At 40.1% G+C, this 25293-nt stretch overlaps 1 protein-coding gene across 1 annotated transcript in view; it reads left to right on the top strand.

Moving 5' to 3' along the window:
• The window catches only part of HDAC8 (histone deacetylase 8), a 239943-nt gene that overhangs the window by 62941 nt on the left and 151709 nt on the right, over positions 1 to 25293 (top strand). The window contains exons 5-7 of the mRNA XM_082609097.1: positions 5885 to 5997; positions 10218 to 10295; positions 10887 to 10995. Coding sequence (XP_082465223.1) covers positions 5885 to 5997; positions 10218 to 10295; positions 10887 to 10995 — 300 coding nt within the window. The remainder of the gene's footprint in view (positions 1 to 5884; positions 5998 to 10217; positions 10296 to 10886; positions 10996 to 25293) is intronic.

The raw sequence follows: 25293 nt of genomic DNA, 5'->3' as shown, positions 1-25293 counted from the left end.
TTCTCCTTTTTCATTCCTAATTCTATTGATTTGAGTCTTCTCCCTTTTTTTCTTGATGAGGCTGACTAATGGTTTATCAATTTTGTTTATCTTCTCAAAGAGCCATCTTATAGTTTTATTGATCTTTGCTATTGTTTCCTTAATTTCTTTTTCATTTATTTATGATCTGATCTTTATGATTTCTTTCCTTCTGCTAACTTTGGGGCTTTTTTGTTCTTATTTGTCTAATTGATTTAGGTGTAAGGTTAGGTTGTTTATTTGAGATATTTCTTGTTTCTTGAGGTAAGAGTGTATTACTATAAGCTTCCCTCTTAGAACTGCTTTTGCTGCATCCCCTAGGTTTTGGGTCATCGTGTTTTCATTGTCATTTGTTTCTAGGTATTTTTTAATATCCTCTTTGATTTCTTCAGTGATCTCTTGGTTATTTAGTAACGTACGGTTTAGCCTCCCTGTGTTTGTATTTTTTACGTTTTTTTTCCTGTAATTGATATCTAGTCTCATAGCGTTGTGGTCAGAATAGATACTTGATACGATTTCAATTTTCTTAAATTTACCAAGGCTTGATTTGTGAGCCAAGATATGATCTATCCTGGAGAATGTTTCATGAGCACTTGAGAAGAATGTGTATTCTGTTGTTTTGGGATGGAATGTCGTATAAATATCAGTTAAGTCCATCTTGTTTAATGTGTCACTTAATGCCTGTGTTTCCGTATTTATTTTCATTTTGGATGATCTGTCCATTGGTGAAAGTGGGGTGTTGAAGTCCCCTACTATGATTTTGTTACCGTTATTTCCCCTTTTATGGCTGTTAGCATTTGCCGTATGTATGAGGTGCTCCTATGTTGGGTGCATAAATATTTACAGTTCTTATATCTTCTTTTTGGATTGATCCCTTGATCTTTATGTAGTGTCCTTCTCTGTCTCTTGTAATAGTCTTTATTTTAAAGTCTATTTTTTCTGATATGAGAATTGCTACTCCAGCTTTCTTTTGCTTTCATTTTCATGGAATATGTTTTTCCATCCCCTCACTTTCAGTCTGTGTGTGTCCCTAGGTCTGCAATGGGTCTCTTGTAGACAGCATATATATGGGTCCTGTTTTTGTATCCATTCAGCCAGTCTGTGTCTTTTGGTTGGAGCATTTAGTCCACTTACCTTTAAGGTAATTATTGATACGTATGCTCCTATTACCATTTTCTTAATTGCTTTGGGTTTGTTATTGTAGGTCTTTTCCTTCTCTCGTGTTTCCTGCCTAGAGAAGTTCCTTTAGCATTTGTTATAAAGCTGGTTTGGTGGTGCTGAATTCTCTTAGCTTTTGCTTGTCTGTGAAGATTTTAATTTCTCCAGCAAATCTGAATGAGATCTTTGCTGGGTAGAGTAATCTTGGTTGTAGGTTTTTCTCCTTCATCACTTTAAATATGTCCTGCCAGTCCCTTCTGGCTTGCAGAGTTTCTGCTGAGAGATCCGCTGTTGACCTTATAGGGGTTCACTTTTATGTTATATGTTGCTTTTCCCTTGCTGCTTTGATAATATTTTTTCTTTGTATTTAATTTTTGATAGTTTGATTAATATGTGTCTTGGTGCATTTCTCCTTGGATTTATCCTGTATGGGACTCTCTGTGCTTCCTGGGCTTGATTGACTATTTCCTTTCCCACGTTAGGGAAATTTTCAACTATAATCTCTTCAAATATTTTCTCAGACCCTTTCTTTTTCTCTTCTTCTGGGACCCCTATAATTCGAATGTTGGTGCGTTTAATGTTGTTCCAGAGTTCTCTGAGACTGTCTTCAATTCTTTTCGTTCTTTTTTCTTTATTCTGTTCTGCAGTAGTTATTTCCACTATTTTATCGTCCAGGTCACTTATCCACTCTTCTACCTCAGTTTTTCTGCTATTGATTCCTGCTAGAGAATTTTAAGTTTCATTTATTGTGTTGTTCACCATTGTTTGTTTGCTCTTTAGTTCTTCTAGGTCCTTGTTAAACGTTTCTTATATTTTCTGCATTCTATTTCCAAGATTTTGGATCATCTTTACTATCATTACTCTGAATTCTTTTTCAGGTAGACTGCCTATTTCCTTTTCATTTGTTTGGTCTGGTGGGTTTTTACCTTGCTCCTTCATCTGCTGCATATTTCTCTGTCTTCTTATTTTGTTTAACTTACTGTGTTTGTGGTCTCCTTTTCGTAGGCTGCAAGTTTGTAGTTCCCGTTGTTTTTGGTGTCTGCCCACAGTGGGTGAGGTTTGTTCAGTGGCTAGTGTAGGTTTCCTGGTAGAGGCTACTGGTGCCTTTGTTCTGGTGGGTGGGGCTGGATCTTGTCTTACTGGTGGGCAGGGACATGTCCGGTGGTGTGTTTTGGGTTGTCTGTGAACTTATTATGATTTTAGGCAGCCTCTCTGCTAATGGGTGGGGTTGTGTTCCTGTCTTGCTAGTTGTTTGGAGTGGGGCATCCAGCACTGGAGCTTGCTGGCCGTTGGGTGGTGCTGGGTCTTAGCACTGAGATGGAGATCTCTGTAAGAGCTCTCACCAATTGATATTACATGCACCCAGGAGGTCTCTGGTGGTCCAGTGTCCTGAACTCAGCTCTCCCACCTCAGAGGCTCAGGTCTGACACCAGGCCAGAGTACCAGGACCCTATCAGCCACATGACTCAGAAGAAAAGAGAGAAAAAAAGAAAGAAAAAATAATAATGATAAATTTTTTAAATTATTTAAATAAAAATTATAATAATAATAAAAAAGAAGAGAGCAACCAAACCAATAAAGAAATCCACCAATAATAACAAGTGCTAAAAACTAAACTAAGATCAACATAAAAATCAGAAACAAATCAGTCACAGACAGCAAACCCCAAGTCTACAGTTTCTCCCAAAGTCCACCGCCTCAATTTTGGGATGATTCGTTGTCAATTCAGGTATTCGACAGATGCACGGTAAATCAAGTTGATTGTGGGGATTTAATCCACTGCTCCTGAGGCTGCACAGAGAAATTTCCATTTCTCTTCTTTGTTCACACAGCTCCTGGGGTTCAGCTTTGGTTTTGGCCCCATCTCTGCATGTAGGCCGCCCTCAGGCATCTGTTCCCACCCAGACAGGATGGGGTTAACGCAGTGGCTGATTAGGGGGCTCTTGTTCATTCAGGCCGGGGGGAGGGAGGGGTAGGATAGTTATAATTGGAATGATAGTTATAATTGGAATGCCGGCCGAGCCTGCGGTGGCAGAGGCCAGCATGACGTTGCAGCTGCCTGAGGTGTGCCATGTGTTGTCCCGGGGAAGTTGTCCTTGGATCATGGGACCCTGGCATTGGTGGGCTGCACAGGCTTGCGGGGCAGCGGCAGTGTTGTGGGTAGTGACCTGTGCTTGCACACAGGATTCTTGGTGGCTGCAGCAGCAGCATTAGCATTTCATGCCCGTCTCTGGGGTCCCAGCTGATAGCCGTGGCTCACACCCATCACTGGAGCTCGTTTAAGCGGTGCTCTGCCTTCTGTGGGCAGACAGGAAAGGAATCCCTTCTCCTCACACACCCTGAAACAGTGGTCTCTTGCCTCTTAGGCAGGTCCAGACTTTTTCCCCGGACTCCCTCCCAGCTATCTGTGGTGCACTAGCCCCCTTCAGGCTGTGTTCATGCAGCAAACCCCAGTCCTCTCCCTGGGATCTGAACTCTGAAGGCTGAGCCTCAGCTCCCAACCCCCACCCGCCACAGCAGTGAGCAGACAAGCCTCTCAGGCTGGTGAGTGCTGGTCGGCACCGATCCTCTGTGCGGGAATCTCTCCACTTTGCCCTCTGCACCCCTGTTGCTCTCTCCTCCGTGGCTCTGAAGCTTCCCCCCTGCCGCCTACCCCCTGTCTCCTCCAGTGAAGGGTCTCCCTAATGTGTGGAAACATTTCCTCCTTCACAGCTCCCTCCCACTGATGCAGGTCCCATCCCTATTCTTTTGTCTCTCTTTTTTCTTTTGCCCTACCCAGGTACATGGGGAGTTTCTTGCCTTTTGGGCAGTCTGAGGTCTTCTGCCAGCATTCAGTAAGTGTTCTGTCGGAGTTGTTCCACATGTAGATGTATTTTTGATGTATTTGTGGGGAGGAAAGTGATCTCCACATCTTATTCCTCTGCCATCTTGAAGGTCCCCCCTGAAAATAGTTCTTTCTGGAATATGCCAGGGCAATGTGGTCTTTTGCAGTTAACTGTTTCTCAGAACACAAAAGGGTGAGGAGTTTGCTACCAATGCTGATTTCTAGAAGCGTGGGGCTCAGAGTTCAATACTGTCAGTGACATGACTCTGCTTTGTCAATTTTGTCTATGGAATTTCTCTGTATTCTCTTTTGTATGCCATACTATTTTTGCTTGCCTTTTTTGTTTGTTTTTTGCTTTTGTTTTTCTGTGCTTATGACTTGGTTCCCTAACTTAATTGTAGGCTCTCTGAGGGAAGGAAGTATGTCTTATATTGATTTGTATTCCTCCTCTTCCCCAATGCCCTCCTCTTTTTGCCTAACAGTGTTCCATCCCAACTACCCAAAAGTTATTGACTTCAGTAGAAAGACATTATCTCTTTTTTGATGTGCTAAGATAGTAAGTAGATATATAAATTTTAAGCTTTTCATAATTGGAAATAAGAATCTAAGAACTTTTAAAGTTACATATTTAACTCTTGTTTACAGAGAATTCAGGGCTGGACAGACCTTTTTCTCTAACTGGTTTCTTTCTGCTTGCATACATAATGCCAACCTATTCTTTTGCTTAGTTGATCACTGAGTTCACCTTCATGAGCAAAGTCTGTGTCTACTGGTATTTTTACCAACTTCCTGCTGTCTGGTGTACCTGTCTCATTGACTCAGCCTGTGAACCAGGGCATTGTTCAGAATATGAAATATTATGGAAGAGATTTCATGAAGGAGTTTATGCATTGTGTAGGCAATAAAAAGACCTTGCAATCTCATAGTAACAAAGATGCCATTTTAAATGATGCTCATGCCTAGAATTCTGTTTCAAATAAAATATCAGGGAGAATGTAGGAAAAAATGGGCTGAATGTTCAAAGTGTCTGTGGAAGCAAAAGAACCTGAAGCATTTAGGATGAGGGCTTAAAAACAAATTATAACACGTTTGATGATAATGTTCTTTTACATCTACTCAACAAGGCTTAATGGAAGCGCAATAAAAGACTAGGTTAATGTTGACAAGAGTGTAAAGTGACACAGTATCACTGATAGCAAAAACGGTAAAGGATACCAGTGAAGTCAGTGAAGACAACTTTAGTGAAGGAGACAAAATAACTTTAGAAGAGGCTGCTTCAATCACCATTGTAATAATTACATATACGGAAAGGCAACCACACTGCACTGCCCAGAAGGTCATGCATTTGTACATTCTACACTCAGCTTTTATGAGCAACAAGTGCCAAGATTTAGTCAAAAAAAAAATTTCTAAGTTATGTCATAGGGTCTGTATGGAGAAATCAAGTCACCAACATCTTCTACATATGGCTGAGCAAGATAGTCTTTAAAGCCCTTTCTAGATTCTAGCTTTCTTAAACTCCTGTAAGTAGTCATCAGTGTTCATCATGATGACCCCAGGATACTACAGTTTTTAAAAATGATTTCTGAATCGTTAGAGAAAGGTTCTGTTTTGTTCGATATAGTTATGATATTTTAAATCTTTGAAAATCAGGGATCCCGAATAGAAAATATTACCAATCAACCTGAATATTTACTTTACCAAAACACTTCATTCCCTGATCATTCTGGGCCATTTACCATATAATGTTCTTAGGTAGATTTTTGTTTTTCTTAAAAGAAGGGGAAACTGTAAGGGAATAGATCTCAAGGGTTAGATCCTTGGCTATAAAGACTCCCTTGGATTGCTTGTGGCTGTTGGCTGTAGCGACTTGTTTTCTTGCAGAGATGAAGCATCTGGTTTTTGTTATCTCAATGATGCTGTCCTGGGAATATTACGATTACGACGGAAATTTGACCGTATTCTCTATGTGGATTTGGATCTGCACCACGGAGATGGTAAGCCCTTCACTTTCAAAGGTGCTTCGCTGCTAGGACTGCAGGTTTTTTATCAGTAAAGCTGCTTCTAGGCAACTGGTAACAGGAGAAATGCCTCTTGCAATTGAAATTTTCCTAATCCAGAATCCTCAAGTAGGTAAAGATTCTTTTAACGGATGCAATGCCTCCTGTGCTGACCAAGCTGCTTTAAAATACCAGATTCTTGTAATTTCTCCTCCCCTCTCCTCCAGTAGCAAAGCTCTCCAGTAGAGAACTTTAAGAAGTGGAAATCAGGGTAAGATTTCCTAGTGTTTACTCCAGTGCTTAGTAACCTCCCTCAGGCCACTTCCATAGGTTCTAAATGAAATCTGCAGTCAGAGCTGAGAGTCCTGATGCTTCTCTTAAAATAGAAGAGGTGCATGGTAGACTAACATTCTGAATTTTTCACCAATAGGGATACCAGCTCATGCAGTGATCAGAATCTGTGCTACTTGCTTTGTATTGCTAAAATATTTAGTCCTGCACAAACTCAGGGCACCTTCTCTAACTTTTAATAGCAGCAGACTCTTAACAATTTGCCTTAACCCCATTAATCCTCTCTTAGAAGACTTCACTAAAAGGATGTATTCAGCCCTCCTGTGTACTTTTCATCTAGAACGTAGAGCTGCAGTGACAGTTACCCTCATTCTGTTTCTTTACTATAGCCTGTGTATGACACATATTTCCGTCGATCTAGGACATTTATCCAGTCAAATTAGTTAAGGATATTCCCTCCCTGCCCCCGCATCAGTGATTCCTGCTTCCCTGTTTCCAGGGATCTTTTGAGACAAACTAACAAAACCAAGGCGTAAGAGATGAAAAGAATAGTATGTGATGGAAGCTAGGGTCAGCTCTGCTGCCAAAACAGAAAAAGGAAGAAATTGTGGGGGAGACCTCCCAGGGAGTTCAGCTAGATGGACGCTTCCATGGAATGGTGACAGAAAATTAAAGGTAATGGAGAGAAGTGAGAAGGGTTAAAACAACCAACACACTACTTTGAGAACCATGTCCAATGAATATCTGAATACTCAGCCAATGCGAAATCCAGCCTTGCTCAAAACCCTTCAGAGGCTCTTATTGCCTATAACAAGGGTAACATTTGGCCAGTGGCTTGTTTTTGTATGACCAAAGAGCTAAGAATGGTTTTTTACATTTTACAAGGTTGTAGAGCAGAAAAAAACGCAATAAAAACCATGTAGTTGGGCTTCCCTGGTGGCGCAGTGGTTGAGAGTCCGCCTGCCGATGCAGGGGACACGGGTTTGTGCCCTGGTCTGGGAAGATCCCACATGCCGCGGAGCGGCTGGGCCCGTGAGCCATGGCCGCTGAGCCTGCGCGTCCGGAGCCTGTGCTCTGCAACGGGAGAGGCCACAACAGTGAGAGGCCCGCGTACTGCGAAAAAAAAAAAAAAAAAAAAAAAAAAACATGTAGTTTTCAAAGCCTAAAATATTTACTATGTAGCCACTTGGTTTGCTAAACCTCGGCCTATAGCAATGGTTCTCAAACTTGAATGTTGATCAGGATGACCTGGCGGCAGGGAGAGCTTGTTTTAAAATGCAGATTCCTGGGCCACATCCACCAGATATTCAGATTTAGTAGGTCTGGTATGGAATCTGGAAACCTCCATATTAATATCACCCCAGTTGTTCCACAGGCTACACTTTGAAAACCAGTGGTCTTCAAGGTAAACTCCACATTATTTGCCCTGTCTTTCAAGGCCTGCCTCAAAGAGGCCTCACCTCCTCTCTCCAGCCTTCTCTCTCACTACTTGCTGTCCAGGCTACTCTATTCAATGATGCCCAGACATGTCTCACTGTTCCCTCCTCCCTGACTTTGCGGTACTTTTTCCTAACTTAGTTTTGTATTCTTTTCCCCTCTTGCATCTTCAGGTTCTACCCAAGAGCTCAAGTCGGTAGCAGATCTGTCCTGACCACTCCAGCCCAAGTGGTCTCTCCCCCTGTTCACTGTATTGTCCTGTATTGTTTCTATCACTGATTTGATATTTAATTATATATTGTCTTATATTGTGAGCGAATTCTTTAATGTGTATATGGCTTCTCCTCCCATAGAAACTTTCAGTTCCTCCAGAGCAGAGATCGAGTTATTTACTTCTTTCTGCCCTATGCAGTGGCAGGAACAAACAGACCTATGCCTATAGTAGTGGTTCAGTAAAATATTTGTTGAATGAATGAGTGATTATGAAATTCAAACTCTTAGTATCAGAGTTCAAGAATAGAATCAGGGCTTCCCTGGTGGCGCAGTGGTTGAGAGTCCGCCTGCCGATGCAGGGGACACGAGTTCGTGCCCCGGTCCGGGAGGATCCCACGGGCCGCGGAGCGGCTGGGCCCGTGAGCCATGGCCGCTGAGCCTGCGTGTCCGGAGCCTGTGCTCCACAACGGGAGAGGCCCGCGTACCGCAAAAAAAAAAAAAAAAAAAGAATAAAATCAAGTCTATTGAACCATGTAAGAATGAAATAAGACTGTCACCTGAAACCATGCTTTCCATTTGCAATGTTATTTCTGTATCATTTAGAGTTTCCTGTTTTAGCCAACTTTTATGGTGTGTTTCATTTCGGTTTATTTCCCCTCTTCAGCACCTCCCTTCCAGTGACCCCTGCCCCACCTCCAAACTCTTACACATTTGGTTTATTTTAAATCTCTCATGATTCCATAACTAGCATCCTGCGGTGGCCTCAGCAGCACCCCTACCCCATCTTTACCTTCTTTCAGCTACCTAACCACTCTTCCCTTTCACAGCGAGCCCCATACCCTCCTCTCTGTCTATGTCCTTTCTTAAAGTATGATTTTCTAACAACACCTAATGGCATTTCCCATGAGAAGTGATACAAATGGCTACTAAACATATGAAAAGGTGCTCAACACCGTAATACTCAGAGAAATGCAAATTAGAACAAGATGGTTCTTTCTGCCTAAGATTAAAAAGAATAATGATACCCAGTGTCAGTCATGATGTCAGAAAACGGGAACTCTTACACACCATTGAGAGAAGTATAAATTGGTACCACCTTTCTGGATGGATAAATAATCAGGATTTTCATGAATTATCCTTGTTTATACTTCCATTTCTAAGTTAAAATGCTATTTTAATTTATTTTCTTTTGTTTTATTTTGTTTACTTAATGCCTTGTGCCTGGAGCCTTTAACTGGTTTTAACTGCCTCCCCAGGGCAAAACATAAGGCTTGGGAAATTCAAACATACCTGTGATATACAAATAGAGTCAATATTTTTTTAAGGTCTCTGTTGGCCTCTAATGAAGACTGAAAGCATTAAGTAAACAGAGACAATTTCTTTATTCAAAGTATCAAAGAGGGTAATACATGAATTTTCTAAGAGTTCTTCCATTTTACAAATGGATTATCTGAATACAGTATGACAAGTATGTGGTTCTGGGAGGAAAAGTGTAGAGGTGGGCAGCATGTTTATCTGAATAAGTAGTGGCTTGTTAGAGACATCTTCTATCTCCCAGGCCTCTCTTCATTTTCTGACTGTTAAGATGGAAAGGAGACTCCTTTCTAGAAGTTTTTCCTCCTATCTTTCTCCAGGCTTTAAAAAGCTGTCATTCAAGCTGCTATTAAGGGCTACTTCCATGTTTTAGCCAGAAACATGTACTATAAGTTACTTAGTACACACGGAACTTTGGGTGAACTGCATTTATAACCAAATCTGTATTATAGAGAGGCGTTTTATAATTAGGTTTTCACTATGTAATGCCTAATGTTCGTACTGGTCATGTTTTTCAAAGGGTTGCCACATTGTACTTCTTTGAAAAAAATCCCAACTTAGAACCACTGAAACAAAATATAAAACTTCCAAGATGGTGCCAGTTTCCTTTATGCATCTCTGTTGACAATGCCTCAATTATGAGCTCCAGCCCTTCCCCACCTTTTAGAACAGGTTGTCAAAGAGAGCCTGCACATCCCCATTGCTTGGAAATGTCCAGCTTTAATTTGAGTGAATTTGAAAAGGAACCCCAAACTTCGCTTGAGGCCAGAGTTCTACCTCATCTTGTAATGACAGAGATCCAAGACCAGAGTTTTGTTACTTTTATTCCTCAGCTTGCTAGCTTTATTATTGCTACCTTCTCCTCTCTCTTCCTTCCCACAGCTGCTTTCTAGAGTTTCAGTTGTTGAAAACAGAGAGTTGCATATATGAAGTGATTCTTCTGCCATTTCTTTCTCTGGTAGGTGTAGAAGATGCCTTCAGTTTCACCTCCAAAGTCATGACGGTGTCCCTGCACAAATTCTCCCCAGGATTTTTCCCAGGCAAGTGATCTGTGTGCTCAGTATTACATTTGAGGAATAAATACTGCAGTTCTATACATTTCTTATATCTTGTATTTCGATAGCTGCATGCTGTGAATGCCGTATTGGTGCTACTCCATGCAAAACCTTTAACACAGGTCATTTCAGGTGACAACGATGAAAGGAATGTAATGCTGCTGCTTTTTCCAGATGATTTTCATGGACTGTCAGTAGACAGCTCACTTACGTTTACTGTACTATCAGGTAGCCTGTGTAACCCTCAACATCCTGATAAGTGCGATGATATATTAGTATTATGTCAATCTAAGACGTATGAAAAATCTAGTGAAGAAGTTAATCTCTATTTTTTTTGTTCATTTGATCCAGCAAGATGGAGACTAAGGTTTTCCCATTTTCTTACAGTTTTCCTACTTCCCGAACACTGTTTACAACAGTTATTTTTTTTTAATTTCATTCCCTTAGAAACCGTCATTCATTCAAGATTATTCTGCTAATTGACCTTTTGATTTTCTGAATTCCTATCAGAGAAGCCTTCAAGTTTTCTAATTCTCATGTTCTTAAAACTGTTCTCCGTGTTCCTTTCTTTGACAGGAACAGGTGATGTGTCTGATGTCGGCCTAGGGAAGGGACGGTACTACAGTGTAAATGTGCCCATTCAGGATGGCATACAGGATGAGAAGTATTACCACATCTGCGAAAGGTATAGCTGCAGTGCTGAGCCAGTAACAAGTGCATTACTTTTCTGTAGGATGCAATGGCCCCCAATCCCACAGAATTCTTGTTTTCAAAGAACCATTTGAAAAAAAAATTTAAAGCTACTTGTATACTCACGTAGCTTTTGTACACTGCCCACTATGCTTATTTGATCAGGTAACCATCCCCTGTCTGGGAGAGCAGAGTGTTTGGACCAGAGCCACACTCTCAGTTTGATCTTACCTGCCACTCTATATGATTAAGGCCTTCCCAAGAGCAGAGCTTCTCGGCTGTCCTGGGGAATCCCTTGTCTACTAGTTTCTTAGCTAAAACCTGCATATAATATGATTTCATTAGCCTGGGAGGGTCAGTTTCAGTTTTCCGTTATAGAGATCTGCTTCCATCCACTGGTGTGAATGTTAGAGAGTTCTTTATTACGAGTTCTTGAGTTCTATCTGTTGTATTAAAATTGGAGTCAGAAATCTGTTCTTTTTGCGCTATGGTTAAGGATTAAATTACAGCCACTTGTAGGCAGACAGTTTGGTGCCACTGTGTAGATCAGACCATTGGGGCTGAAAAGCCCTACGGAATGGGGAAGAGGGTGGCTAAACTCATATTTGTGAAAATTGAGATTGGTCAGGTACAAATTCACTGCTGACATTGGCAGTAGAGAAAGTGAGTCTGACTAGAAGTCAGCAAGTCAACATTACTTAAGGTTGAGGGGATTGAGGTGCTTTTGATCCCTCTCCAACTCGGCTCAGATTTCTCCCAACCTTCTGGTGGAAACAGGGACTTCCCAAAGGAGCCTGCACTGGCCGTCATCACTGGCAGTTGTATAAACAAAGTAGAAGTATTCAAAAATAAAAACTTTATGCTTCAAAGGTGCCTCTTAGCTCAAGAGTTTTGGCAAGCTGGGTCATCAGCAGCAGCCCTAGCCTCTTCATATTTTGATCATGTCCCCTGGCTACCTCTGCATTGTCAGACTGAAAAGGCCTCTTTTTCTTTCTTTCTTTTTTTTTTTTTTTTTTGAGCCTGCCATTGATGGTTTTAATTGCCCTTCTTTGTTCCTCATGGGCTCTGTTCTGTCCTTCTTGATATGTGCAGATCAGAGCTGCTTACGTAACTTTACCAAAAATGTCCTGTAGTTCTATGTAAAAGGAGAATTATTTTGTTTTTCTTTTAATCCCCTTATTGACAGTGCCCAACATTTTGTTGCCTTTTTATTTTTTGCCATATCAGGAAAATAGGTTGTTCTCTTCAGTGCTCTGTCCACGGGGTTTCCTAGAGCTTTTTCCTGGGCCTTAATTGAAAGGTCAGCACTCATCATCCTGCAAGTGTAGTTTGTAATCTCTGGCCTTCCCTAAGTGGATTACCTTACATGTGCCCCTATTGAAGCTCATCTGCCAGTCATAAAACCTCCTGAGGTCTTCCTTTCTCCCCATCACCTTGGCATTTCACTGCCCGGAAAAGCTGAGTATCATCTGTAGACTTGAGGATTTCCCAGTGCCCACCCCCAAGCCAGTCTACTACTTACCCTTCTTCAGTCAGAAAAAATGTCTGTTTCTCCCCTAAATTTCCTTTCTCTCTCTAAACCAGTTCCTACTACATGATTTTTAAAAATTGTAATCCCATAGAATTTCATGTTTAAAAACAGCCTTGGTATCAAACTTAATTAAACATTTAAAAAGTGAGTTTAGCCCCGAGGAAAAGCTCCGTGGAGGATCACACATGATTTCCCTTTACAGAAACCATGTTGCCGCCTCCACCCCAGTGTTCAGGTAGCCAGCGTTTATTAAAGATTCTTCTAGCTTGCCTACCAGAGTACCAGACACTCATCAGTTTATAGTTCCCAGGGCCCGTTTTACCTTTGGGGCCACACCGGCAAACCTCACAGCGATCACCCAGAATAACAGGCTCCAGGTTTTGATTAGAGGGACAATCATTTTTCCCTTTGACTTCTTTCAGAGGGACAATCATTCTTCCCTTTGACTTCTTTCAGAAGTCATGTGGTCAGGGTGTTACATGAAGACAGCTCTGATTCCAAGGGTGCCAAGAAGGCTTCCTGACCCAAACATCTCTCCCATCTGTTGGACTAATATCTGAAATTCCTTTAACAGGAAACATACTTTTATTCTACAATTAGAAATAGGCCTTAAAATGGAACCTCTCCTCCTTACCCTAACTCTGCCATGGATTTACGGTTCCACAGAGCTTTTCTTGACAGCAGATTTTGAAAGGGTTAGAGCGTGAGCACCCTGAGCATTCAGAGGAGCAGTAATGGGAAAGGGGCACAAACAACAAAACAATCTTTGCCACCTAAATAGTTTTGCAGAGGGTCAGCCCTAGTAACTGTATTGCTTAGTCCCAGTCATTATGTTTTTGACTATTTCTAGTTTGTTGCTTGGAACCAGAATGTCTTGTTCATTTACCATTATGACATCTGGCTCATCTGCCTACCTCAAAAGACAGAGTAGACAGAAATAGCTCACTCGTGTAAAAAGGTCATTCAGTTCATCTGCAATCTCTTTTTCATCCTTTTTGTTCCATGAGCCCACTAGTTTTCTGGCTCACTTCTTACCTGTGATAAATAAAGGACCTCTTATTGCTGGTTCACTTACAAGATGCTCTAATTTTCGTTTTCCACTAGTTTGCTCCTGAACTACATCTCCCTGTGGGATTCAGGAGCCCTTTTTCTTTCCCTTCCTTCCTTCTTTTCTTCCTTTTTTTCTTTATGTCTTTCTCCTCTGCTGTAGCCTTTTTTGACTTTGCCAGCTAGGCAGGAACTTAATGGTTTCACCTTAAGGTTGAATATACTCTCTTTATTTAAAAAAATGTCTTAGGGTTTCCTTTTTAATAGACTGGATATGGAATCTTAACCTGAAGGTTTTCAGCACCCCAAGTTCCATTTTATGAAAAAGACAATTTCACAGTGAGAGCTCCCTAGGTCATTCCATTCTAATTTAGAAAGGCAAGGGTTACAATTCCCAAAAGCTTCCCATAATTTATATACAGGCAAAGTTTGATGGGAGAGGAAAGCTGTTTTGCCAAAAGGACCGTTTGCTAATTCCCAGGCTCTGTCATCTGAAAGAGAAAATACTGCTCTGCCTTTGTTTAACCTGTTTGCTCTCTAATAGTATTTGAATGCAATATGAGATAATCTTAATAATGTTTAAGCTACTACCCAGAAGGCTGTGTTGGTGACTTTGGGAACATTTATAGTTAAGGAGTCTAGGAGAAAAGGACAAATAACCAGTACTTCTTGCAGTTGGTTCAAGAGAGGTACCTCTCTGAACCCTTAAATCTTGCAGGATGACCAAACTACTTGACCACTGTGAACTGTCATGACATATGCGTAACTTGAAGAAGAATTTCAGAGTTGTGTCCAAACTTCTTAGTTTGTATCCTACCTATCATTTTACAGCCCTAACAGCCAGAAAGCATTCTTTACTAAATGTCCAGTTATTAGGATATATCTCATAGGAAAGCTATACATATGGTACTTATAGTATGTATGGATACAAAGCATACTAAAGTTGACACAATATTTTGGGGAAAAAAACCTCACATTTTGTTAAGAATATTCAGCTATTCAACTTTGTAAAATAATTAAGTACAGACACTGCATAAATATTTCACCAAAAGGAAAACACATTGTTAAACAGACTTCTCAATGAATAAGACTTATGAAAGGCCCTATTAAGCAGGGCTTCTCAATCAATAGTAGTCTTTATATCCACATATGCAAAACTTTGCTAGTAAGAACTATCAGTCCAACCAAAGAAATAATCTTATTCTAGTGAACTGGGGTTCACAGTAGTAGTTATTAAAATAAGAATCTTTCTGTATTTGGCCTGCTTACCTTGAGTCCTCTGGCTTATATTCTGTAACTAAAAATTAAAAGAAACCTTTTTTTGCCATCAAAGACCATTGACCTAAAGAAAACTTCAGGGACTCCAGAAGCTAAAAGAAGCAACAACAACAAAAAATAATATTTTTGCCTCCTTTCTTTTATGAGAGAAATATTATACTTTTCTATTTTAAATAATTTTTTATAGCTCTTCAACTGTTTTTTTCAAATGTTAATTCTACTGTGCTTGGGATAACCAGGATAGCCTACTCAGAAAGAACTTGTTCTCTAGGACAACAGCAAGCTCATTAAAGGAATAGCTCATTTAAACCCAAGCTTTTATTCCTGTGGGGAATTCCTTCTTCCATCTATACTGAGCTCTGCTGCTATTCAATGAGGAAGAGAAAAAAAACCATATAGTGTCTCTGTGTTTTATATTTATTGTGTGAGAATTTTCCTTAGAGCCTGACATGGCCCCTGAAATACAAGTCAGTAGTGTTTTAAGCACAGGATTCATTCCTTATGGGTCTGGGGCCAAAATTCACCTCTCTGAAGCCACTCTGACCTTCCTACAAAAGAATCAAGTGCCTCAAGTCACCTTATAGGATTTTTAAAACATTAATTAACAAGAATAAAAGGGGAGCAAAATACAACAACATAGGAGATTTGTTTATATTTTAGTATAATGACACTATTTTATTCATTCACTCAACAAATATTTATTGAGTGTCTGCTTCATGCCTGCCCTGTACGTAGGTACTGGTGGTGGTAAACAAAACAGATGAGGCTCCCACACCCTGGAGCTTAGCTCCTAGGGAGGACTTGCCTGTGCCAGGAATTGTACTAATCATTTATTTGATTTTTTTCCATTTGATACTTATAACAATATACAATCTATAATACCTGCAAAGGTAGGTATTCTTATTCCCATCTTATAAATGAGAAAACTGGAGCTTAGAAATGTTGATTTGTTTAAGCTCACACAGCTAGCATTAACCATTGGCTACATTGTCCCCAGAGTATCCCATGGAAGTATGAAATGTTTTCACAAGGAAAAAATACCACCCCCCAAGACTTCTTGGAAATTTTTATCTCCGGGGATTGCAGAAAAGTCCTAAAAAAAGAAACCATTTAAGATTATGCAAATGAACCACAAGATCTGTAGTATACACAATCCATTGTGCTTATGTTTGTGAAAGTACAACTTAGATTTTTGCCAATTAAAAAAAAAAACCTCTTAATCCTAAGGATTTAATTTGTAATTTTATGCATCAAAAACAAGAATAAATATTGTGAGATTTACTTCTTAGGTTTTAAATTTCTGATTAAAGTTTGGAAACGTGGAGATTCTGTAAATCTGCTTTTTCCTTTATTTTCAACGGGGAAAATCCTGACTTCCTTCTTTAGAAAGTGAATAATGTCACATGTCATTATATAGAGGTCTCCTCACACAATTCTTTTCATGTGTTTTTTGGGGGACTAGTATTGCTAAAGACTTTTAACATTATGCATTTTTGCAACTGTAGGCATGATTTATATCATCTCTTGGTCCTAGCAGAAGGCCATATCTACATATAGGGTAGAGATTCTCCATCCATGCTATAATTTGTTCATCCAATACCAATGGAATAAAATGAGAACCAAGGGACATCACTAAAGGATATTTAAGTGAAATGTTTTCTTTCCCTATTGACTTTTAATGTTATATTTAAAGAAGAGATGTTTTAATGATGATAGGTTTTTCTTTCATTATAATGATGTCATCTTGAATTTATCTTCCACTTGGGACTCCAGATTCCTTATCATTCAGTTTTAGAAGCAGGTAGATAGATCCTCAGTGAAAGAGAACCCAACAATTATAGCCTACTCCTTTGAGCTTGGTGATGTGGCAAAACCTATAAGAACATATAATCATACATAAATATTTTAAGCAACACAAATGTTTTCAAAATTCTCTTTCATCTGATGAGAAGGGAAGAACTCTCTAGAAATTTGCATTTCAGATCAAAAAATTATATAGCCTTACTTCCATCTTCATCCCCATTTTCATTACACTCTGAGAGCTGGTGAAAATTCTTTACAAAATTACCTCTCTTCAGTCAGGTCACACCTATACCACCTTGATCATTACTAGGTCACTATGGCCCAGTGATAAAGGTCATGGAAGCTGCTACTTCCTTGTATGAGCCTGGAACGTTGAACTCAGCCCTCCATAAGTAAGATATTTGGTAGTCAATGCTTTTGTTCTGTTTGATAAACTTCTATTCTGCCTCTGTGTGGTATGGCAGATGCAAATTGCCTGTTGTTTCTGGAAAATGGATGACTCAGACACTAATTAAATTCACTGTTAACATTAGGCACAGGTGGAAATGAGACCAAAGCCGGCCATTCATTTAATGTTCCTAATTTGATGTGTCTTTTAAAATATAATATTAAATTCAAAAGACATTAAGTGCCTAAGAGTATAGGATAATTTGGAGGGGGGGCTACTGTGCTTAATTATCTGTGTTGTCCTGAACCCTCCATCAGTGAGCCCGCCTTGTCCCCCGTACTTGGTTAGGGTGGCAGTGGAGAACTGTTTTTTTTCCCTCACCTGATCCTTTGAGCTTTATATCCAGGTGGTTAGAAAGACAGTTTTTTTTAACATCTTTATTGGAGTATAATTGCTTTACAATGGTGTGTTAGTTTCTGCTTTATAACAAAGTGAATCAGTTATACATATACATATGTCCCCATATCTCTTCCCTCTTGCGTCTCCCTCCCTCCCTCCCACGCTCCATATCCCAGCCCTCTAGGTGGTCACAAAGCACAGAGCTGATCTCCCTGTGCTATGCAGCTGAGAAGGACGTTCTTATATCCTTCTTCCTCGCTCGATCAGTGGCTTTCATGACCAGTTCCTAAACTCCTGCACCAAGTAGCCCTGACACCATGACAGCCCCTACCCCTAGCAGTCTTCCTAGGCGATTTATTTTTTTTATGTAAGTCCAGGAGGACCATCTCCTGGAATTCGGTGGGTTTGTTCTGTCACTGTGATGTGTACCTTCTCTGCTCTCTTCTCAGTGCTGAATTATCCCTGCCCCCTGGAGAAAGTGACCTGATTCTTCTTCCACAGCAGTAATAGGTTCTGAGGCTAGAACATGCTCTGAAACTACCCAGAGGCAGGAAGACCTGGCTCATAAATGGAAAATTTGAGAATTACACCCTCTAACGTAGGGCTGCCCTGAAAAGAATCCTAAATTTGAATGTCTGTGCTTGGTGGGACATTCTAACATCAAAATTCATATTACTCCTCTTAGCTGCTCTCCACCATGTACCCCCTCCCCCATCCTAATTCTCTCCCCTCTCGTGTTCTTTCATCACTGCTGTCCCCTCGCTCTAGCCTAACAAAACTGCCCTTTACGCTCCACTCTCACATGTTACAGCTCTGAGTGACTGTGCCTGACACTGTCATTCACCCGGCAGCTGCTGGCACTGATGAGCTGCCTGCTTTGTTGTATCCTGTTGACATGGGCTGTACAGAGATTTAGTTAAATCTGATGTCCCCCACCTGACAAAAAGGCCCAATGCTAAGTCTGGCCGGGCTTTGCTCTCCATGCGCTGTTACCCACTGCACCATCAGGAAAGAGCCATACCCACTGGTACTTAAAGCGGGACCAAAGAAAAGACACCTCAAAGAAAGCCATATCAAATAACCAGCTAACACGTTAAAAAGCGAAAGGGTATGTGCATTTGCCTAGAGACCGTGCAAGTGCTGCTGAGGAGTGAGCTGGATGCAAAGGGGTTTATATGCTCGCCCTGGGCAGGAGAATCCTGCAGAGGAAGGTGAGGGATGCTGGGGTTGGGGCAGGGTGGTAGGGGGACCACCTTAAATATATTAGGGATGAAAGTAGAAAAACATCTATCCTATTTAATTATAGGCAAGTCTCACTAACTCAGCCTAATAAGAGGAAAGCCAGTCTGAATTATGGAATATTTTTAAATACGTTTTTATTATTTTCAAGCACTGGACATGCTAGTAATTCAAACTAGACTAACAGCATCATACAGTACCTCAGGGAAAGGGCTTTAAGAATCATTTGTAATTAGCATATCAATTATTTGTATATAAGTGGATGTGCACAAAGTGCATAAAAAGTTTATTCTCTTAAGTAGGACAAACATTCCCCAGCACAGTCCTGTTTACACTATTAATTTGCTTAGCCAGCCCTTTTTGTGCCAAGATAGATGTATGTAAGACATGCTTATTTCCTCAGGGAAGAATGAATCGCTTCCCTATGTTTAGTCCAGTAACTAAGAAGCGGAGCGCCACTTGATTGGTTTGGGATTTCCAGGATATGGAGTTTTGAATTTGCATACAGACTAGAGAGATTTCATATGGAGAAGATCTGGCAGCCGTTGCCAGAGACCCAGTTTCCCCATCTGGATTTCATTGGAGTGATCTGGATTTCATCAAGCAACAGGACACTGATCCTAAATGATCCACCAGACACTCTAACATAGGCATGTTTAAAATACATCCTGCCCCAGAAAAATAACTGCTAAAATATGATGAGTTGGAGTTAGTCTATGTGCAGTACTTAAAAGTAATAAAAATACATTTATTTTTAAGTCCCACAAAAACCGTGCAATATCAAGCTAATGATGAAAATCAATCCCCGAACTCTTTTCTTGCACACCTCATTGTGTGACGGCACGGCAGAGATTTCCAATCATCGGGGAAAGGATATTATATTTTGATGAGCTGCACCAGGTGCTAACTATATGGCAGGATTTCGGCTTTGAATCTTAGGGAGGCCCTCCTGGGTAAAGAAGGGTGAGGGAAGGGCTAGGGGCATGTTTATTGTTAACAACTCATTATTGTCTACCTAAGTTCAAAAATCAGAGCAAGTGAATTGAAAAAGAAGAAGTATCAGGTATATAGGGAGTGTAGAAAATATGATTAGGAAATGAGAAACAGAGATATAGGCCTATATTTCTACCCGTATGTATTAAAACTGTGCTCTAGGTAAATTGTGAATTCTTCAAGGCTTAGAGAGTAAAAACTAAGTGCAGAGAGCATAAGCACAAGCAGTAAATATACACACAAATGTTGTAACTACAGTTTGGAATGACTCCAACTCTCTCCTTTCCCCCAAGGGCATCACTATCCAGGGTCTGCAAAGGCCAAATAGCTGTTTGGCTTCCAATCTGATTTTTTGCTAAGAAATCAGAGAAGTCGGTTTCAATTTTAATAATATATTCTCCCAACCTCTATCTAACAGAAAGGCACTTGTGTTTCTGCCCCTTCTTAAAGTGAATTTTGTGTTTGGTGAAAGGTAATAGATTGGCAGCACTGGAAAAGGAATTACTGTATTCCCAGAACAGGTATAACCAGGCAGTGACACTATGAAATTTCTCTCTGCCTTTGGGGAACATTAGAGTACCATTCAGGAAGTCACTGCTATGGTGTGCTGTGCTGAACTCAACAGTATCCTAGTGGGCTGAAGGAATTAACATAGCACTCAAAGGGCCTGACTTAAGGCCATTCATTTATTCATTCAACATTAGGGAGTGCTTACCATGTGCCTGGTGCTGGGAGAAGACTTTTGCAAGTGTTATATCATTTAATCCTCATAATAACCCTGTGAGGGAGAGAATATTCTTGTTTTACAGAGACGGTTCAGAGAAGTGATTTGTCCAAGTTGCTATTGCAAGCACTGGATCCAACTTTGTCTGACCCCCAAGTGCAGTGTTCTCCCTGAACTCCATGCTGTGGAGGCTGCAAAGGGGATGGATGAAAAAGTGGGGGGGGGGCGATGGATGAGACATGCCCAAATAATGTGATGCGTAGCAGAATGTAATCTGTGCTTGTGTGAGTGGTCCTGGTGGTTACAGAGCAGTAAAATGACCTACGCCAGGTCAAATAAAGAGTCATTAGTATAGCTAGACTTAGGATTCATATTCTTTAAGCCCTCTTCCATTTTGGGGTTTTTTGGTTTGGTTTTGGTTTGGTTTGTTTGTTTCAGTTTAGCTCTCCAAACCAGCCTGCCTCTCCACCTACCCCACCCCCTGCGCAGATAATATATATTCTGCTTCCTAGGGCCTTGGGCCTTTCAGAATGTGGAGAGCCAAAGAGCACTGGGGTTTAGTGAAAAGAGCACTAGATTTGAATTAGAATTAGTGTTCTAATTCTAGCTCCAACGATTCACTCTAGGCCGCTGGTACAGCCCTTTAATTCTAGATGACTCATTTTCCCCTGTGTGAATGAGAATGGTTTACTTCAAAGAGGTAAAGAGATAAGTAATAATAAACTAAAAATAGTGCACAGCCCTTTTTGTTGCCAAGGTGACATATAATTGATGAGTGGAATTACTTACTACAAAGCATGTTAGAAAGGGATGCCAATTAGAATCTGTGTTTCTGTATAATGGACTCAGCAATGAGAGAAAAGATGCCCCTGTAAAATGTTAAGAAACTACATCTTAAAAAATAAAACAGCAAAAGCGATCTGAGGATTGTTTGGGAAGGTTGGGGGTTCAGAGGTTTGAGGTTGGTTTGTTTTTCTTTTATAGCTTTGGGTGTTTTGTTTTGTTTTATCCTAAAGATGTTAATGGAATCAGTACACCTTGTCTGATGCTAAAAGCAGAAAGAGAGACTTATAGGAAATTAAATGTCTTCTGGATATGTCCAAGAGGCACCCATGGCCCCAAACAAAATGACACATCATCCTCACCTCAGGGAGCCCCCCCATCCCAGTTCCCTGCATCCCTGAACCATTTGTAATAGATATACAGGAATCCCCGAGGCATTTACCATATGCTGCATCCCCCGCAGGTTGAGTTTTTGCAGAATGAGTCAGCAGTACCTGAGTTGAGATATGACTGAGGGAATTTAGAGAAGACAATACCTGTGAAAAGTTGACAAGCTCCCATTTGGGACTGATTAGCCATCTTTGGGTCCTTAAAGCAATCCCCCCCTCTGAATCCCATACAATGCAATAGGTTTAAAATGTTTATCATAGAAAGGGTTTGGCTGTTGGCAATAAATTTTCTCACGTTGACTTTGGAAGCTCACAGTGTTAGTAGCAAGTATTTCTCTCTTCTCTCCATTTCCTGCCCTTCTTGGTTTTTCAACTTTGAATTCCTCATTTCTTTAATCTCTGTTGAGGAAGTCTCTAGAGGGTGCTGAGGGTGCTTGTTGGAAAATACAAAGATGATAAGGCTTGTCTAGGCTGATTTGCAAGGGAGCAGTTAGGAGACAAACCTGCTAGGAGCATGCACCAATCAGAGGTCTGGCTATAGAGGGGCAAGTTTGGGTTACCAAATCTATCACCAACATTGATTAAGGATAATTGTCACACCATCTTTCTGGCATTCCATTTCCCTGAGAGGAATCTTTTAGAACTTTATGTATTTAAAAACAAACAAACAAAACAAAACCAGGTTCCACCACTGGTATTAGAGGTAAAGTGGCACCAGTGAATGATCCCAAGGGTACACCATAGAAGCTGTGGTCTACCCTGATGGAATAAAAGAAAAGGGGATAATGCTACAATTTGGTTCTTGGGCTTTTCCTTTTATCTAAAAGCATCATTAACGTCATCACCCCTGGCTTTTATCCACCTCCAGCACCAATCACCTTTCCCAAATCAATGCCTGTAGAAACAGCTGCCACAGCCTCTCGTCCTCATTTGCATAGCCTTGTCTGAAGAGCAGACTGCTCAATACTGAGGGATCTGGTTTCTCATCAAGAAAATTGCATTTCAAATGAATATCTTATGTGTTTATAGGGAAGTTACTAATGTAGTATAATGAGATGCCTGTCCTCCCCCTCCTTTCTGGGTAAGCGATTTTATACTTTCCCAAAACCTAAAATTAATGATTGCAGTGTAGCAGATAGTACTGTTACAGTGGTTAGGGAAGCTTTCCCAAAAGCAATCTGGAATGATATTTCATTCATTTATTCATTTAATAACTATTTATTGAATGCCTCCTATGTATAAAGTATTAAGTCTACCCTCAAGGAAGCTGGTGGAAATTTTTAAATTATAGATACACAGAGAGATATATATTCACATTCATACACAGTCTAATAAAATGAAACATGGAAAGTTATAAGGACCATAAGAGATAAAATGCTGTGGGCACTCAAAGGGAGAAGGTACTTCAGAAAAGAGCTTAATTGAGGAGGTAACATTTGATCTGGCTTCTAAAGGGTAACTAATTACTATATCTTTACAAAGTGTGTAAATGTGTATGTGTTTATGAAATCTAGGTCAAGTTTAAATGTATGAGATTGCAGAGGAAGATGCTCTATGCAGAGGGTACAGCAAGATCAAAGTCAGAAAGGCTGAGCTCTGTACAGAGAATAGCAATGGTTTAGTTTGTCTGGACTGTGAAGTGCATGAGAAGAACAATTTGCAAAGGAGATTGGAAAAGTGGGTGGGAATCACCTCACGCAGGACCTAGAATTCTTGGCAATGAAAATTTGTACCATGTTCTGCAAGCATTTGGGGAACTGCCGAAGGTTTTAGAATGAGGGTATAGTATAATTAGAGCTAAGGTTAACACTCGAAAAATAATAATGCAGTGCCTGCTACTGCTGTTATACAAAATAATGTGTGAAGTGGCTGGAACAAGCACCTGATGCACGGTAAATCATGGAAGCAGGTATATTGTGGTGATTTAGAACATGGACTGGTGCCAGGAGCCCCGGGTTCAAAAGCCAGCTTGCCACTTAATAGCTGTGTGATCTTGTACAGATTTCTTAACCTCTCTATGCTGCTGTTTCCCCATTATAGAATAGGATTAATGATAACACCTATTTTATAAATTGTTATGAGAGTCACATGAGCTAATACATATAAAGTGCAAAGAACAGTGCTCAGTTTTTAATAAAGTACTTGATACATATTAGCTGGTATTATTATTATCATTTTTTATTCATGAAGGAGATGGAATTTGAATAAGCCTTTAAAAAATAGATATGATGTAGACATGTAGAAAGGTGACTTTCAGGCACAAGGAAGTGCATGACAAAAAGAAAGTGCAAGGTGAGTGGGGTGAACCATGGACAGTTCAGTTTACCTACAGAATAACGTAGGTTAAGGAGTTATTAGCAAATAAGAGTCAAAAGGTAGGCTGGAATCATATCATGAAGGACTTTGAATCATAAGCTAAGAATTTTAAGCATCATCTAAAGACAATGGAGAGATATTGAACATTTTTGAGTAAGGAAGTGACTTGATCAAAACCTTCCCTAAGGAAAATTAATCTGATGGCGGTGTGTGTGTGTGTGGGGGGGTGTTGGATTAGAGAGGTAAAAGACTTCAGGCAGAGAAATTAATTAGGAAGCTATTGGTGTAATCCACAAGAAGGTCATAAGTGCTAGATTAGAGTACTGCCATGAGAGCATGAGAGTGGAAAGGACAGAATAAGAGAGGGATTGGTGCAAGTCCGGTAACTGAAGAGGAGCAGGGAAAGGGAGGAATCACAAAGAGCCTCAGAGTTTTGAACACAGATTGCTGAAAGGATGGGGTATCGTTAGCAGAGACAAAGAATAGAAGAGGTAAGATGATAGGTTCAGCACGGTCAAAATGGAGCTGTAAATCACAGATGACTTTGTAGAAATTGACAAGCTGATCCTAAAATTTATACAGAAATTCAATCCGGAATAACCAAAAAAAATCTTGAAAAGGAAGAACAAGGTTGGAGCACTTCCCAGCTTTAAAACTTACTACAAAGCTACTGTAATCAAGACAGTGTGGCGCTGGCAATGAGGCTAGACATATAGAGCAATGGAATAAAGTTCAGAGTCCAGAAATATGTACAGTCAATTCATTTTACTCAAAGAGTGCCAAGACAATTCAATGGGGAAAGAATAGTCTTTTCAACAAATGGTGCTGGGACAACGGGATCTTGTGCAAAAAAAAAAGTGGTTTTGGACCCATACCTCACACCATATACAAAAGTTAAGTCCAAATAGCCTAAACGGTCTAAATGTAAGAGCTTAAACTATAAAACGCTTAAAAGAAAACATAGATGTAAATGTTCATGGCCTTGAATTAGATATTGCTCTCTTAGACATGACACCAAAAGCACAAGCAACAGAATAAATATAAATAACTTGGATTGCATCAAAATTTACAACTTTTGTGCTTCAAAGGACACTATCAAGAAAATGAAAGACAACCCATAGAATGGGAGAAAATTTTTGCAAGTCATGTATCTGATAAGGGACTTGTATTTATAATATATCAACACTTACAAATCAATATTAAAAAGAAAAATGACTCATTTTAAAAATGGGCATAGACCTTGCTCTAAAGAAGATATACAAATGGCCAAAAAGCACATGAAAAGATACTCAACATCATTAGTCATCAGTGAAATGCAAATCAAAACCACAATGAGATACCACTTTATACCCACTAGGATGGATATAATAATTTTTAAAAAAACAGAAAATAATAAGTGTTGG

The sequence above is a fragment of the Mesoplodon mirus genome (assembly GCF_964341445.2).
Source record: "Mesoplodon mirus genome assembly, chromosome: X".
Lineage (NCBI taxonomy): Eukaryota > Metazoa > Chordata > Mammalia > Artiodactyla > Ziphiidae > Mesoplodon > Mesoplodon mirus.
This window is presented reverse-complemented; position numbering and strand designations above follow the sequence as displayed.